The 14,763-nt window shown below is 43.9% G+C and overlaps 1 protein-coding gene across 1 annotated transcript in view; it reads left to right on the top strand.

Moving 5' to 3' along the window:
• spata1 (spermatogenesis associated 1) overlaps window positions 1-14,763 on the top strand; it is a 78,591-nt gene that overhangs the window by 19,348 nt on the left and 44,480 nt on the right. The window contains exon 2 of the mRNA XM_059983741.1: window positions 2,343-2,449. Coding sequence (XP_059839724.1) covers window positions 2,343-2,449 — 107 coding nt within the window. The remainder of the gene's footprint in view (window positions 1-2,342; window positions 2,450-14,763) is intronic.

Genomic DNA, 14,763 nt, shown 5'->3' with positions numbered 1-14,763 from the left:
TGCCCATTTTCCTTACCTGTGTAACTTCTTCTGCATCCTACCTGTTTCCTCAACACTACCTGCCAATCTTTGCAAAATCTGCAGACCTTGCAACAAGGCCACCTATTCCATCACCTAAATCATTGACATACAACATAAAAAAAGTCCCAACTCCGACCCCTGCAGAACACCACCAGTCACTGGCAGCCAACCAGACAAGGATCCTTTTATTCCCACTTGCTGCCTCCTACCAATCAGTGCTCTAACCATGTTAGTAACTTTCCTGTAATACCATGGGCTTTTATGTTGGTAAGCAGCCTCGTGTGGAACCTTGTCAAAGGCCTCCTGAAAGTCCAAATATACAATATCCACTGCATCCCCTTTGTCTATCCTACTTGTAATCTCCTCAAAGATTCTAACTTGTTTGTAGGGGAAGATTTCCCCTGAAGGAAACCATTCTGACTTTGTCCCAACTTGTCCTGTGTAACCAAGTACTTCGTAACCTCATCCTTAAAAGTTGACTCCAACATCTTCCCAACCACTGAGGTCAGACTAACTAGTCTATAATTTCCTTTCTGCTGCCTTCGTCCTTTCTTAAAGAGCTGAGTAAATTTGCAATTTTCCAGTCTTCTGGCATCATGCCAGAGTCCAATGGTTTTTGAAGGATCATTGCTAATGCCTCCATAATCTCTAACCTTAGGGTGCAATTCATCTGCTCTGGGTGACGTGTACCCTTCGGTCTTTCAGCTTTTGAGCACCTTCTCCCATGTAATAGTAACTGCACTCACTTCTCTTCCTTCACACACCACAACATCTGGCACACTGCTAGTGTCTTCCACAGTGAAGACTGATGCAAAATACTCATTTAGTTCATTTGCCATCTTTTTGTCCCCATAATTATTATTTCTCTGGCTTCATTTTCTAGCGGTCCTATATCCACTCTCATCGCTCTTTTATTTTTAGCGTACTTGAAAAAGATTTTCTATCCACTTTGATATTGTTTGCTTGCTTGTTTTCATATTTCATCTAATGCATCTTTTAGTTGCTCTCTGTAGGTTTTTAAAAGCTTCCCTATCCTCTATCTTCTGGCTATTTTTGCCTTTTTGTATGTCCGCTCTTTTGCTTTTACATTAGCTTTGACTTCCCTTGTCAGCCAGGTTGTACTATTTTTCCATTGAGTATTTCTTTGTTTTTGGAATATATCTGTCCTGCACCTTCCTAATTTTCCCAGAATCTCTCACCATTGCTGCTCTGCTGTCATCCCTGCCTGTAATTCCTTCCAATTTACTTTGGCCAACTCCTCTCTCAAAGTAATTGTAATTTCCTTTATTCCACTGAAATACTGCTACATCAGACTTCGCTTTCTCCCTATCAAATTTCAAGTTGAATTCAATCATATTGTGATCACTGGCTCCTAAGCATTATTTTACTTTAAGGAGAGACAGAGAGAGCTAGAGAGATTTGTTAAATGGTGTGTTGTATGACCATGGGGTAGTTCCTGGCAATTTTTTCTAGAGAAATGCTTTGCTATTGCCTTTTTCTGGGCAGTGTCTTTACAAGACGGATGACCCCAGTCATTATCAATACTCTTCAGAGATTGTCTGCCTGGTGTCAGTGGTCACATAACCAGGACTTGTGATTTGCACCGGCTGTTTGTACAACCATCTGCTCTGCTCCCATGGTTTCACAGGATCCTAATGAATACAGTATATCTGTGTGTGTAATTGTATGTGTGTGTATGTATATATATATATATGAAAAATATGTGTGCGCCTATGACTTTTGCACAGTACTGTAGTAATTTTATGTATTGCACTGTAATGCTGCCTCAAAAAAAAACAAACTTCATGACATATGTGAGTGATGATAAACCTGATTCTGATCTGGGTCTCTACTGTGGACTGAGAGTGGGAAGGGGGCAGGGAGAGGGGAATCATGGTTGGGATAAGGGGAAGGGAGAGGGGAGGGAGCAGGAAGCATCAGAGAGATGTTCTGTAAGGATCAATAAACCAATTGTTTGGAATCAAATGACCTTATTTGGTGTCTCAGCGCTGGGTGTGTCTGCACCCGTGCTATCCCCCACCCCCCGCTGCTCTCACTTCTCTGCCGACTGTCCCACACCCCCCCTATGAAAATTGTTTTTCGGTCGTAGTACTTTGCAATACATGATAAAAAATGATCTATTTACTTAGAGAAATATATATAAAAAATAAATAAGTTGATGAAAAAGAGAGCAAAAGATAGGTGAGGTAGTGTACAGGGGTTATTGGTCCATTCAGAACTCTGATGAAGGAGTGACCTCTGAATGATTCTGACGTTGCACTGGTATAGATTTACATGCCTACGGTAATGAACTCTTTCAGGTTTTAGAACTTCATGTCTTCTATGTTCCGGCTGAGCTGTGGAACAGCACGTTGAACACCGTTTCCACCCACACCATTAGCAAGTTTGTCTCAGTTGGGTTTGTCAGGTAAGGATTAACTCTGAATTATTGTTCCACCGTCATTGTTTCTTGTCTCTTTGTTTTCATCCCCCTTCCTGGAAGACATCCTAACAATCACTTCTGAATAACTTTGTCAAGAGCTGTTCCAACATTTTCAAGTCCTGTCAAGTTTATTGCCTGGTGAGGTAAAGGTACAATGAAAACATTCAGGGAAGCAGTCAGCATTACCAAGGCACCAAAAAAAACACTGGAGGAGCTCAGTGGGTCAGGCAGCATCTATGGAGGGCAATAGAGAGTCTACATTTTTGTTTGAGACCCTTGCAGATCCAAAATGTCAGCTAGGTCCAGACAAAGGAGCTCTTCCCAAAATGTCGACCATCCATTTCCCTCCACAGATCTGCTGAGTTCCTCTAGCAGTTTGTGTGATTGCTTCAGATCCCAGTATCTTCTCGATGGGAGGGAGGAGCAGGAGTAGATTGGGTCCTAAGGGCAGCATAGTAGCGAAAGAGGAACACGTGGGGGAAACTCTTCGTGCGGAGGGTGATGGAAGTGTACAACGAGCAAGAGGTGGATGGAGGATTGATTTCATCATTTAATAGAAGTTTGGATAGCTAAGTAGATAGGAGGGGTGCGGAGGGCTGTGGTCCCAGTGCAGGCTGTTGGGACTAAGCAGAGTAATAGTTCTATACAGACTAGATGTGCTGTATTCTTCTATGATTCTGTGTCTGTCCACAATCTCCTGTGTCTCTCTTCCTCTCATCCCAGATATTCTCTCTTTCCTACACTCCCATTGGGCAGAAGATACAAAAGCCTGAAATCAGATGCCACCAGGTTCAAGCACGGATTTTCCACTGTTGTAATCACATTATGATGGAACCTTGTCGTCGTCGTAGCTCATTATGATCTGCAGCTTTTTGCCTTCCCACACCGCACTTTCCTTGTAGCTGTAACAGAAGAAACCAGACTATGCAGAGGAGACTCACACAGTCACGGGGAGAATAAACAAACTGCTTACTCTCAGATTCAGAATCAGGCTTAATATCACTGGCACATGTTGTGAAAGTTGTCTCTGTGGCGGCAGTACATTGTAATACATAATAATAAACATAAGTTACAATAAGAAAAAAATATAATAATTAAATTAGTAATGCAAAAAGAGAGGGAAAATAGTGAGGTAGTGTTCATGGTTCACTGTGCATTGAGAAATCTGATGGCAGAGGGGAAGAAGCTGTTAATAAATTGTTGAGTGTGTGTCTTCAGCCTCCTGTACCTCCACCTTGATTATAGCAATGAGAAGAGGACATGTGCTGGGTGATGGGGTCCTTAATGACGGGCCGCCTTTTTGAGGCATTGGCTTTTGAAGGTGTCCTGGATGCTGGGAAGTACAGTGTCCATGATGGAGCTGGTTGAGATTACAACTTCCTGCAGCTTTTTCCAATCCTGTGCAGCGGCCCCTCTATACCAGATGGTGAGAGAGCATCCACTGCTGACTCAAGGTGGTGATAGGTAAATTGCAGCGGGTCCAGGCTGAGTTGAGCCATGACCAACCTCTCAAAGCACTTCATCGCAGTAGATGTGAGCGCCACTGCGTGAGAGTCATTGAGGCAGCTCACCCTCGTTTTCTTGGAATTGCCCATTGCTGATCACTGGTGTTGTAACGTTTACTGATGTGTCATCATGCCACCTCTCCTCTCTCTCCCATCGGGCAGAAGCTACAAAACCCTGTTTCTCCACCCGAGGACAGCTTCTACCCCAGTGATAGAACCCTTCATCTCTCAGTCTGCCCCATCATGACCCTTGTAGTTTGTGTACCTGCACTACACTTCCTCTGTATTGGTCACTGCAAGTAGTTCTCAGCGGAAGACTCTGCAACTTACAAACCTGTGCGTCTACAGGAGCGGGGTTGAGGGGTCAGCTGCCAACTCCTGAGGAACCAGCGCTCACGACGACTGATAAACGGGATACGGGCCAGTAGAGATCACATGGCTGTCCAGTTGGCCGTGACGCAGCCAAGGCTAGTGGCGGGTGTGACAACCAGCCAATCAGAACAGTGAGTCAGACAAGTATAAAAGAGAGCACTCCGCAGGAACTACGCTCAGTCGCATTCTGATGTTGTCACCTCAACTGATGATGAAACATTTGCGACCCACCCCACAGGCTCGGCGGACAACCCTACAAGCAACTGCAGTACTTCATTAAGTCACCGAGTGCTACAACACAGAAACAGGCCATTCGGTCTGACTAATGCCGAACTATTAGTCTGCCTATTCTCCCCAACCTGCACGTGGACCATAGCCCTCCATACCCCTCCCATCCATGCCCCTGGCACTCCATCTCTGCCACCTGTCCCCTGCCATTCCCAACATCTTTTGCTCTCGACAGATTTACAAACTTGCTCTCCGCTCCACATTGACAAAACACTTGGGCGTGCAAGGGACGCCTGCCCCCGAAGTCCAGCGTTGACACCACTACGCCACCAGCCAGCTATATATCTATAGAGTTTTTTACATATATATAAATAAAAATCAATCAAATCCGGAGTAACAATTATTTAATTCTCTTTTATACTTGTGTACGGAAAAAGACATTAGGCAACCTTGAATGAATATATTACAATTTTACATCAGTAAGGTTATCTTGATGTACAGAGAGACCTTGGGTCCATAGACACTGTAGCACAGTACAGACCATTCAGCCCACAATCTTGTGCCGACCTTTTAATCTACTCTAAGATCAATCTAACCCCTCCCTTCCCCATAGGCCTCTGTTGTTTTATCTCCAAGTACCTTTCCTAGAGTTGAATTTGCCTTCAAATTCAACCTTCCAAAATGATTCATTTCACATGCTACACTAATTTCTGTAACTGAAATACCAAGAGCAGTATACATTGTGGATTCCGATGGCGAGGGGTGGCTTGTAATATCAGGAGAAGGCTGTTGTTGCATTACCACCAGAAGCACGTTCTGTCGTGCTGAGACATATGTAATACCAACAGAGTGGAAAGAAGGGGGGCGGGGGTAGACACCAGAATAAGAAGGTGGGGAGGGGGAGGAGTACAAGCTGGCAGATGATAGGTAAGACCAGGTGAGGGGAAAGATGGGTGGGTTGGGGAGGGAGGATGAAGTTAGAAGCAGGGGGTGGTAGGTGGAAGAGGAAAGGGACTGAAGAAGAAGGAATCTGATAGGAGAAGAGAGGGAAGGAGGAGGGGAACCAGAGGGAGGTGATGGTCAGGTGCAGAAAAGAGATGAGTTGAGAGGGTAACCAGAATGGGGAATTGAAGAAGAGGGAAAGGGTAATGTTGGTGAAATTGATGTTATGCCAGCAGGTTGGAGGCTACCCAGATGGAGTATGTGGTGTTGTTCCTCCAACTTGAGTCTTGCCTCATTGTGACAGTGGACTGTCATGTTGGAATGGGAAGGGGGAGTGGCTGCCGGGAAAACCGGCCTGTTGTGGACAGAGTTGAATAATGGCCGTTGGCTGGGTGATGCCATACTGTGTACGGAGTCAAGAACTTTACAAAGGTTGCTTCCTTGTAATAATGAGGGGTAACAAATAATTCTGCTTGTGGTAGTCTATGTTATGTTAATGTCAGAGATGTTAATGCCTTCACAAAAGATTCTCCATTGCTTCTGCAGTCTAAATGTTTGGCTAATCTCGCCTTCTTTTTGATTATATCGGCACACAATCCGTTTATTGGGAGCAGTCAGATTTCTCAGGTTACAAGTGTTTCTGTGTACAAAGCTGCCCGGTGCACTTTGGACAGTGAGTTGTATTGTTTCAGAGATCTACCAGGCAACAGACACTCTGTTTGCCTCAGAACTGATAGAATGAAAAAGACGTTTCTACTTGCAATGTACCTTTTAAAGTTGGAACAGGTTTGCTGATTATAAACACAAAGAGACTCTGCATTTAGTGGAAATCCAGAGTAACATGCAAATTGCTGGAGGAACTCAGCAGGTCAGGCAGCATCAGCGGAGAGGACTAAACAGCTGATGTTTCAGGCTGAGGCCTGTTGCAGGGTCTCAGCCCAAAGCATTGATTGTTTACTGCTCTCCATGGTTTACTGACGATATCAGGTTAAATCATCCAGTCATACAGCTCCAAAACAGGCCCTTCAGCCCAACCAGTTTGTGTTGACCAAGATTGGCACTGAAGATCGACCCATTTGCCCACATTCTAACTGGGGTGGCATGGTAGTGTAATGGTTAGCACAATGCTTTACAGTACAGGCGACCCAGGTTCCATTCCCACAGGGGTTTCCATGTTCTTCCCGTGACCACGTGGGTTTCCTCCCATAGTCCGAAGACCTACCGGTTGATAGGTTAATTGCTCATTGTAAATTCTCCCATGTTCAGGCTAGGATTAAATTAGGGGATTGTTGGGCAGTGTGGCTCAAGGGCTCAATGGGCCTGGTCCGTGCTGTATCTCAATGAATAAATAAACCTGTGGTTTCAACCATCTTTTTTTCTATGGACCCCTTCGCCTGTTCGGTGAAGCCCGTGGACTCCCTCTCAAAATAATATATTGAAACGTACAAAATAAAATCCATAGGATTACAAAAGAAACCAGTTATATTGAAGTACAGTTATGGAAGTATTAAAAAGCATTTCTTTACTAATGCATTAAATAATAGGACTATATATTTAAATTATAAGCAAGCTAAAATTATTTGTTTATTTTTTTTAAAAGCCATCTTAGTGTGAAGGCTGTTGTTGCTCAGCTTGAATGAGAGCATTAGGACTTAGATTTAGATTTTTTTTATTTTAATGGTTACAAGTGTTGAAAATCCTGATTCACAAAGATATGTTGTTGCAAATGGAATTAAAGCCAAAGTCTCAGGTGCTGCTAACACTTCAGGATGGTGGTGAATGTTGGTAGCTTGGGCTGAGGTGTTCGATTTTATGATATTCGCCAAGCTTGGTAATTGGCTTGTAGACATTTAATCACCAGCCGAGGAGACGGCCTCAGTGCGCAGTTGTTGGTGCCTCTGTCTGCGAGTGCTTGCGTTTATATAGGCCCCCGTTCGCTTGCCTCCGTAGTGATTGGCTACCCCTCGGTGATGAAATGTCTGCAAACCAATTGCAAAGCTCGGTGACACTGCAGCATCAGACAGCTTGTCGCGCTGTGGTTTGTTGCCGACATTCTTAATGGAATAATATGCTAAATTTCAGCTGAGGTCAGTGAAAATGAAGTCCGCGGACCCTGGTTGAGAACCTCTGCTTGCAACCTTTCCTTTGCATGTTCCTGTCCAAGTGTTTTTTAAATGTTACTGAACCCGCCTCAAATACTTCCTCTGGCAGCTCGTTCCATGTATTGAAAAAGTCATCCCTCAAGTTGCTGTGAAATTCCCAAGCCATTGGTCAGACTGCACTTGGAGTATTGGAGCAGTTATGAGTTCCTTTTTATAAGAAAGGATATGTTGGCATTGGAGTGAGTCCAAAGGAGGTTCAGTAGAATAATGAAAGGAATGAAAAGGTTAACATATGAGGAGTGTTTGATGGCTCTGGGCCTGTACTTGCTAGAGTCCAGATGAATGGTGGTGGGGGGGGGGGGGGGGGAAGGATCTCATTTTCAATATCAAATATTGAAAAGTATAGAGAGTGTGGATGTGGAGAGGATGTTTCCCAAAGTGGGGAAGTCTAGAACCAGAGGGAGTCACAGGATACTAGGACATCCCTTTAGAATAAAAATGAGGGGTAATTTCTTGAGCCAGAGGATGGTAAATCTGTGGAATTCGTGGGCACAGAAAGCTGTGGAGGACGAGTCATTGGGTATATTTAAAGAGGAATGAAGGGTTATGGAATTAAGGGTTAAAGGAAAGGAATGGAGGGTTATGGGCTGAGTGCGGGTCAGTGGGACTAGGTGAGAGTAAGCGTTCGGCACAGACTAGAAGGGCTGAGATGGCCTGTTTCCGTGCTGTAATTGTTATATGGAGTTTGATTGGTTCTTGATTAGTAAGAACATTAAAGATTGTGGGGTTGAGAGGGATAATAAATGAGCCTTGATGGAATGGCAAAGCAGACTCAATGGGCCCAATGGCCTAAATCTGCTCCCATGTCTTACAGTCTTATTATCCTAGGTTAAGTTATCAAGTTGTACTGTACTGCAACAGGCTGTTCGGTCCAACCGGTCCATGCTGACCAAGATTTACATCTAAGAGAGGTCCATTTGCCCACATTTGACCAACATCCCTCTAAACCAGGGGTTCCAATTCTAATTTATGCCATGGACTAATACCATTAAGTAAGGGGTCAGTGGACTCCAAGTTGAGAACCTCTGCTCGAAACTTTCCAGTCCATGTACACGTCCAGTGTACCTGCCTCAACCACTTCCTCTGGCAGCTCGTTCCGTACACTGACCCGCCTCTGCGAGAAGACATTGACCCTCAGGTTCCTATTACATCTCTCCCCTCTCACCTTAAACCTATGTCCTCTAGATCATGATTTCCCAACCTCAGAGTGCACTCACACAGTCTCTGCCCCTCTCATATACTGTACCTCTATAAGACCACCCCCCAGCCTGCTACACTCCTATTCTACATCACTAGTTAATAGTAATATACAGTCTGATGTAAACTGGTGATCAGCCCCCACTCTACTTCCTGTACACTCACAACTGCTCCAACTGCATCTACAAGTTTGCAGATGATACCACCATAGTGGGCTGTGTCTCAAATCACGATGAGCTGGTGTACAGGAAGCAGATAAAGAGCTTAGTGACATGGTGTCATGCCAACAACCTTCCCCCTCACTATCAACACAACAAAAGAGCTGGTCATTGGCTTCAGGTAGGAGGGGGCAGTGCACACATGCCTGTCTACACCAACAGTGCTGAGTTTGAGAGGGTTAAGAGCCTCCGGTTGTCAGGACTGAACGTCACCAATAGCCTGTCCTGGCCCTACCCAACCACGTTGATGTTAAGGCCAAGAAGGTTCACCAATATCTCTACTTCCTCAGACAGCTGAAGAAATTCAGCATCTCCCAAATTTAGCTATGTGCAACAGGAAGCTTTCTGCCTGGATTGATAATGGCTTGGTAAGGCAGCTACTCTGCTTTGACCAGGGACCAATCCGGACATCAGAAGTTTGGAGAGGAAGAGTCTTCAATCAGGTCCACTGCCCGAGAATGAAAGGCAGGAGCGGGTTGGAGCAGTGTAATGGAGCTTTGACCAGCAACCAGTCAGTGTTGGGATTGAGTGGTAAGAGCAAATTAATGGAAGGCAGGGGCAAGTGCAGTGGCTGTCATCGGAGTGGACAGTCAGAACAGTGATCTCAAAGCTTTAGCTCTGAGCCTTCAGTGAAGAGGTGCTTCACTCAGAAATCAAAGGAAAGAAAAACTTAAGTATTTTTCCTTCTTTATATCTGCTCAGCTGGGACAATAGAAGATGTCAGGCAGGATAGTGAATGCTCCTGTTTTGGGAGGTGGGAAGGGAGGGAGACTGCCAGTGTCCCTGATCACTACAACTGCGAGAAGTGCATCCAGCTGCAGCTTCTAACAAACTGTGGGAAGGAGTTGGAGCCGAATCTGGATGAACTCTGGATCAATTTGAAGGAGTGATAGATCAGACATATAGAGGGGTAGTTACACCCAAGGTGCAGGACACAGGAAACTGGTGACAGTCAGGAAGGGGAAAGAGTTAAGCAGCCAGTGCAGAGTTTTGTGGCTATGTGGCCGTCCCCGTCAACAACAGGTTTCTCACTTTGGATACTGGGATGGGGGTATAGGGGATGACCAAACAGAGGGAAGTGACAGTGGTTGGGTATCTGGCACTGAGTCTGCCTCTTTGTCTCAGAAGGGAAGTAGGGAGAAGAGGCATGGTCTGGTGATAAGGATTTGTTAGTTAGGGGAAAGGACAGGAGGTACTGTGGGCAAAAACAGGATTCCCTAATGGTATGTTGCCTCCAGGGTGCCAGGATCTGGGTTATCTTGGATTCAGTCCGTAGCATTCTTAAGTGGGAGGGAGAACAGCCAGAAGTTATGGTCTATGTAGATACCAATTGCATGGGTAGGACAAGTGACGAGGTTCTTCATAGGGAGTTCAGGGAGTTAGGTGCTCAGTTAAAGAGCAGGATCTTGAGGTTGTGATCTCAGGATTCCTGCCCATGTCACGTTCTAGTGAGGCCAGAACTAGGAAGATTATACAGTTTAATACGTGACTAAGGCATTGGTGTAGGAGGGAGAGCTTAATATTTTTGGATCATTGGGCTCTCTTCCAGGAAAGGTAGGACGTGTACCAAAGGGACGGTTTGCACCTGAACCGGAGGGGAACTAATAGTCTAGTGGGAAGTTTTGTTAATGTTGGATGGTGGGGTTTAAACTAGAGTTGCAGGGGGATGGGAACCAGAGTTCCAGAATAGTTAGTGGAGATGCTAGAAAGACTTCAGAGTTGGGAATCAGAAGGTTGAGCATGGTGCAACCAGTGCCTAGAGTTGCATATATTTCAATGCAAGTAGTAACGTAGGAAAGCCAGATAACAGTACTGAAGATGAGGTATCTGGTTTCCAAACAGAAGAAATTTGAAGTGATGAGAAGCTGTTGATAAGACAAAAGGAGTCAACAGGAGTTGCAACATAAAAGGTGGACAAAGTTGAAAGAGGTGAATAGAAGAGTGAAGGTGTTGTATGTGAATGCATGCACTATATGGAATAAGGTAGATGAATTTGCAGCTCAGTTACAGATTGGCAGGTATGATGTAGGCATCATGGCTGAAAGATTAGCTAGGAGCTGAATGCCCAAGGATACACATCGTATTGAAAGGACAGGCAGAAGGGCAGACGGGCAGTGTGGCCTTGTTGGTTAAAAAATGAAATTAACTCATTAGAAGGAGGTGACAGAGTCGGAAGGTGTTGAATCATTGTTGACAGAGCTAAGGGTAAAAAGACCTTGATGAGAGTCGTATTCAGATCTCCAAACAGTAGTAAGGATGTGGCCTACAAATTCCAACAGGAGATAGAAAAATCGTGAAAAAAAGGGCATTGTTACAATAGTCATGGGGGACTTCAATATGCAGGTAGATTGGGAATGTGCTAGATTCCAGGAGGGGGAGTTTCTAGAGAGTCTATGAGATGACTTCTTAGAGCAGCTTGTGGTTGAGCCCACTGGGGGATCAGCTGTTCTATATTGGGTGTTGTGCAAAGACTCAGAATTGAGCTCAAGGTAAAAGAACCCCTAGGGGAAGGTGATGAAATTATGTTGAAATATGATGAAATTCACTCTGAAATTTGAAAAGGAGAAGCTAAAGTCAGATGTATCAGTATTTCAGTGGAGTTAAGGGAATTACAGAAGCACGAGAGAGGAGTTGGACAGAATTGATTGGATGAAAGCCGTCACCAGCCGGGGTGACGGCAGAGCAGCAATAGTTGGAATTTCTGGATGCAGTTCAGAAGGCTCAGGATATATACATACCAAAGAGGAAAAAGTATTCTAGAGGTAAGATGACATAACCATCAAAGCCACAAGAGAAATGAAAGCCAAAGAGAGGGCATATAATAGAGCAAAATTTAGTGGGAAGTTAGAGGGATTGGGAAGCTTTTAAAAACCAACAGAAGGCAACTGAAAAAGTAATTAAGAAGTTTTCATGTTTTATAACATTGAATCACAGCAAATGTAACTTGGCTTTTTTGACACAAACAATAGGAAGAGACTCTTTCATGTCAAAATGAAAACAGATCTCTACAAAGTGATCTAAATTAATTAATATAAAACACAAAATAAGCAATTACATTAATATTCACCCCCTTCAAGTCAGCATTTAGTGGATGTACTTTTGGCAGCAATTACAGCCAAAATTGTAGATAGGTCTCTATCAGCTTTGCATATCAGGGCACTGCAATTTTTCCCCATTCTTCTTTGCAAACCTGCTCAGGCTCTGTTAGATTGCATGGGGATCCTGAGTGAACAGACCTTTTCAAGTCCAGCTACAACTTCTCAATTGGATTGTTCTGGCTACTCCAGGATATTAACTTTGCTGTTTTTAAAGCCATTCCTGTGTAGTTTTGATCATTGTCTTGCTGGAAAACAAATCGTCTCCCAAATCACAGTTCCCTTGCAGACTGCATCAGGTTTTCCCTGTATTTTGCTACTTTCGTTTTACCCTCTACCTTCACAAGCCTTTCAGACCTGTTGCAGTGAAGCAGCCCACAGCATGATGCAGCCACTCCCATGCTTCACAGCAGGGTTGGTGCATTTTTGATGTGCAATGTTTGGATTAAGCTTTTGATCTATGGCCACAAAGCTCAGTTTTGGTTTCATCAAACCATAGAACATTCTTCCATCTGACTTCAGAGTCGCCCACATGCCTTCTGGCAAACTCTAGAAGAGTGTTTTTCACCAGTGGCTTTCTCTTTGCCACTCTCCATAAAGCAGAGACTGGTGAAGCACCTGGGCAACAGTTGTTGTTAGTGCAGTCTCTCCCAGCTCAGCCGCTGAAGCTTGTAAAGCCTTCCTCACTTGTCCCCTTCTTGTATGGTCGCTCAGTTTTTGAGGATGGCCTGCTCTTGGCAGATTTACAGCTGTACCATATTCTTTCCATTTCCTGTTAATTGACTTAACTGTACTCCAAAGGATATTCAATGACTTGGAAATTTTCTTGTATCCATCTCTTGTGCTTTTCAATAACTTTTTTGTGGAATTGCATGGAGTGTTTTTTTTTTGTCTTCATGGCATGGTTTTGCTGGGATTCTGACTCACCAGCAGTTGGATGTTCCAGATCCAGGTGTATTTTTACTACAATCAATTGAAACACCTTGACTGCACACAGGTGATCTCCATTTAACTAAATATTGAACTTGTAAAACCAATTGGCCTCAACAGTGATGATTAAAGGGGGATGAATACATACACAATCAATTATATTGTGTTTTATATTTGTAATTAATTTAGATAACTTTGTAGAGATCTATTTTCACTTTGAAATGCAAGAGTCTTTTTCTGTTGCTCAGTGCCAAAAAGCCAAATTAAATCCTCTGTGATTCAACGTTGTAAAATAATAGAACATGAAAACTTCAAAGGGGCACGAATACTTTTTATAGGCATTGTAAAGTGTAAAAGAGAGGTGAGAGTGAATATTGGACCACTGAAAAAAGATGCTGGAGAGGTAGTAATGAAATAGCGGATGAATTGAGTGAGTATTTTACTTCAGTCTTCGCTGTGGAAGTGTCAGGGGTCACGAAGTGTGAGTAGTTACCAGAACTAGAGAGAAGGTTCTTAGGAATCTGAAGGTAGATAAGTCAACTGGACCAGATGGTGTACACCCAGAGTTCTGAATGAGGTGGCTGAAGGCATTAGTAATGATCTTTCAAGAACCACAAGATTCTGGAAGACTGGAAAATTGCAAGTGTTACTCCAAGAAGGGAGAGAGGCAGAAGAAAAGAAACCATAGGCCAGTTAGTATGACCTCAGTAGTTGGGAAGATATTGGAGTTGATTATTAAGGATGGAGGCACATGATAAAGTAGGCCATAGTCAGCATGGTTTCCTCAAGTGAAAACCTTGCCTGACAAATCTGTTGGAATTCTTTGAAGAAACAGCAAGCAGGAAGACAAAGGAGAATCAGCTGATGTTGTGTACTTGGGATTTTCAGAAGGCCTTTGACAAGGTGCCACACATGAGGCCAATTAACAAGCTGTGAGCTCATGGTATTACAGGAAAGATTCTGGCGTGGATAAAGCAGTGGCAGATTGGCAGGAGACAAAGAGTGGGAGCAAAGGGATCCTTTCCTGGTTGTCTGCCAGTGACAAGAGGTATTCCATCGGGGTCCGTGTTGGGGCTGATTCTTTCCACTTCATATGCCAGTGATTTGGCTGATGGAATTGATGGCTTTGTTGAAAAGTTTGCAGATGATATGAAGGTAGGTGGAGGGGCAGGTAGTTTTGAGGAAGTAGAGAGGCTACAGAAGGACATAGACAGATGAGGAGAATGGGCAAAGAAGTGGCAGATGGAATACAGTGTCAGGAAGAGTATTAAATAAAGTTTAATTATCATTCAGGTCATACGTGGATAAAATTAAACAAGACAGTGTTCCTCTGGTCCTCTGGGGGTCAGCTGCATAACAAACATTCAAAATGGTGAGAGAGTCTCACACACACACACACACACACACACACACACACACGGCGATGCACTTTGGTGGAAGAAACTAAAGGGTTGATTATTTTCTAAATGGAGAAAAAACTGAGGTGCAAAGGGGCCTGGGAGTCCTTGTGCAGGATATCCTGACGGTTAATTTGCAGGTTAAGTCTGTGGTGAGGAAAGCAAATGCAATGTTAGCAATCATTTCACGAAGACTAGAATATAAAAGCAACATGTAATATTGTAACTTTATGAAGCAGAGAAGCGGGCCTCA

The sequence above is a fragment of the Hypanus sabinus genome, chromosome 11 (assembly GCF_030144855.1).
Source record: "Hypanus sabinus isolate sHypSab1 chromosome 11, sHypSab1.hap1, whole genome shotgun sequence".
Taxonomy (NCBI): Eukaryota; Metazoa; Chordata; class Chondrichthyes; order Myliobatiformes; family Dasyatidae; genus Hypanus; species Hypanus sabinus.
This window is presented reverse-complemented; position numbering and strand designations above follow the sequence as displayed.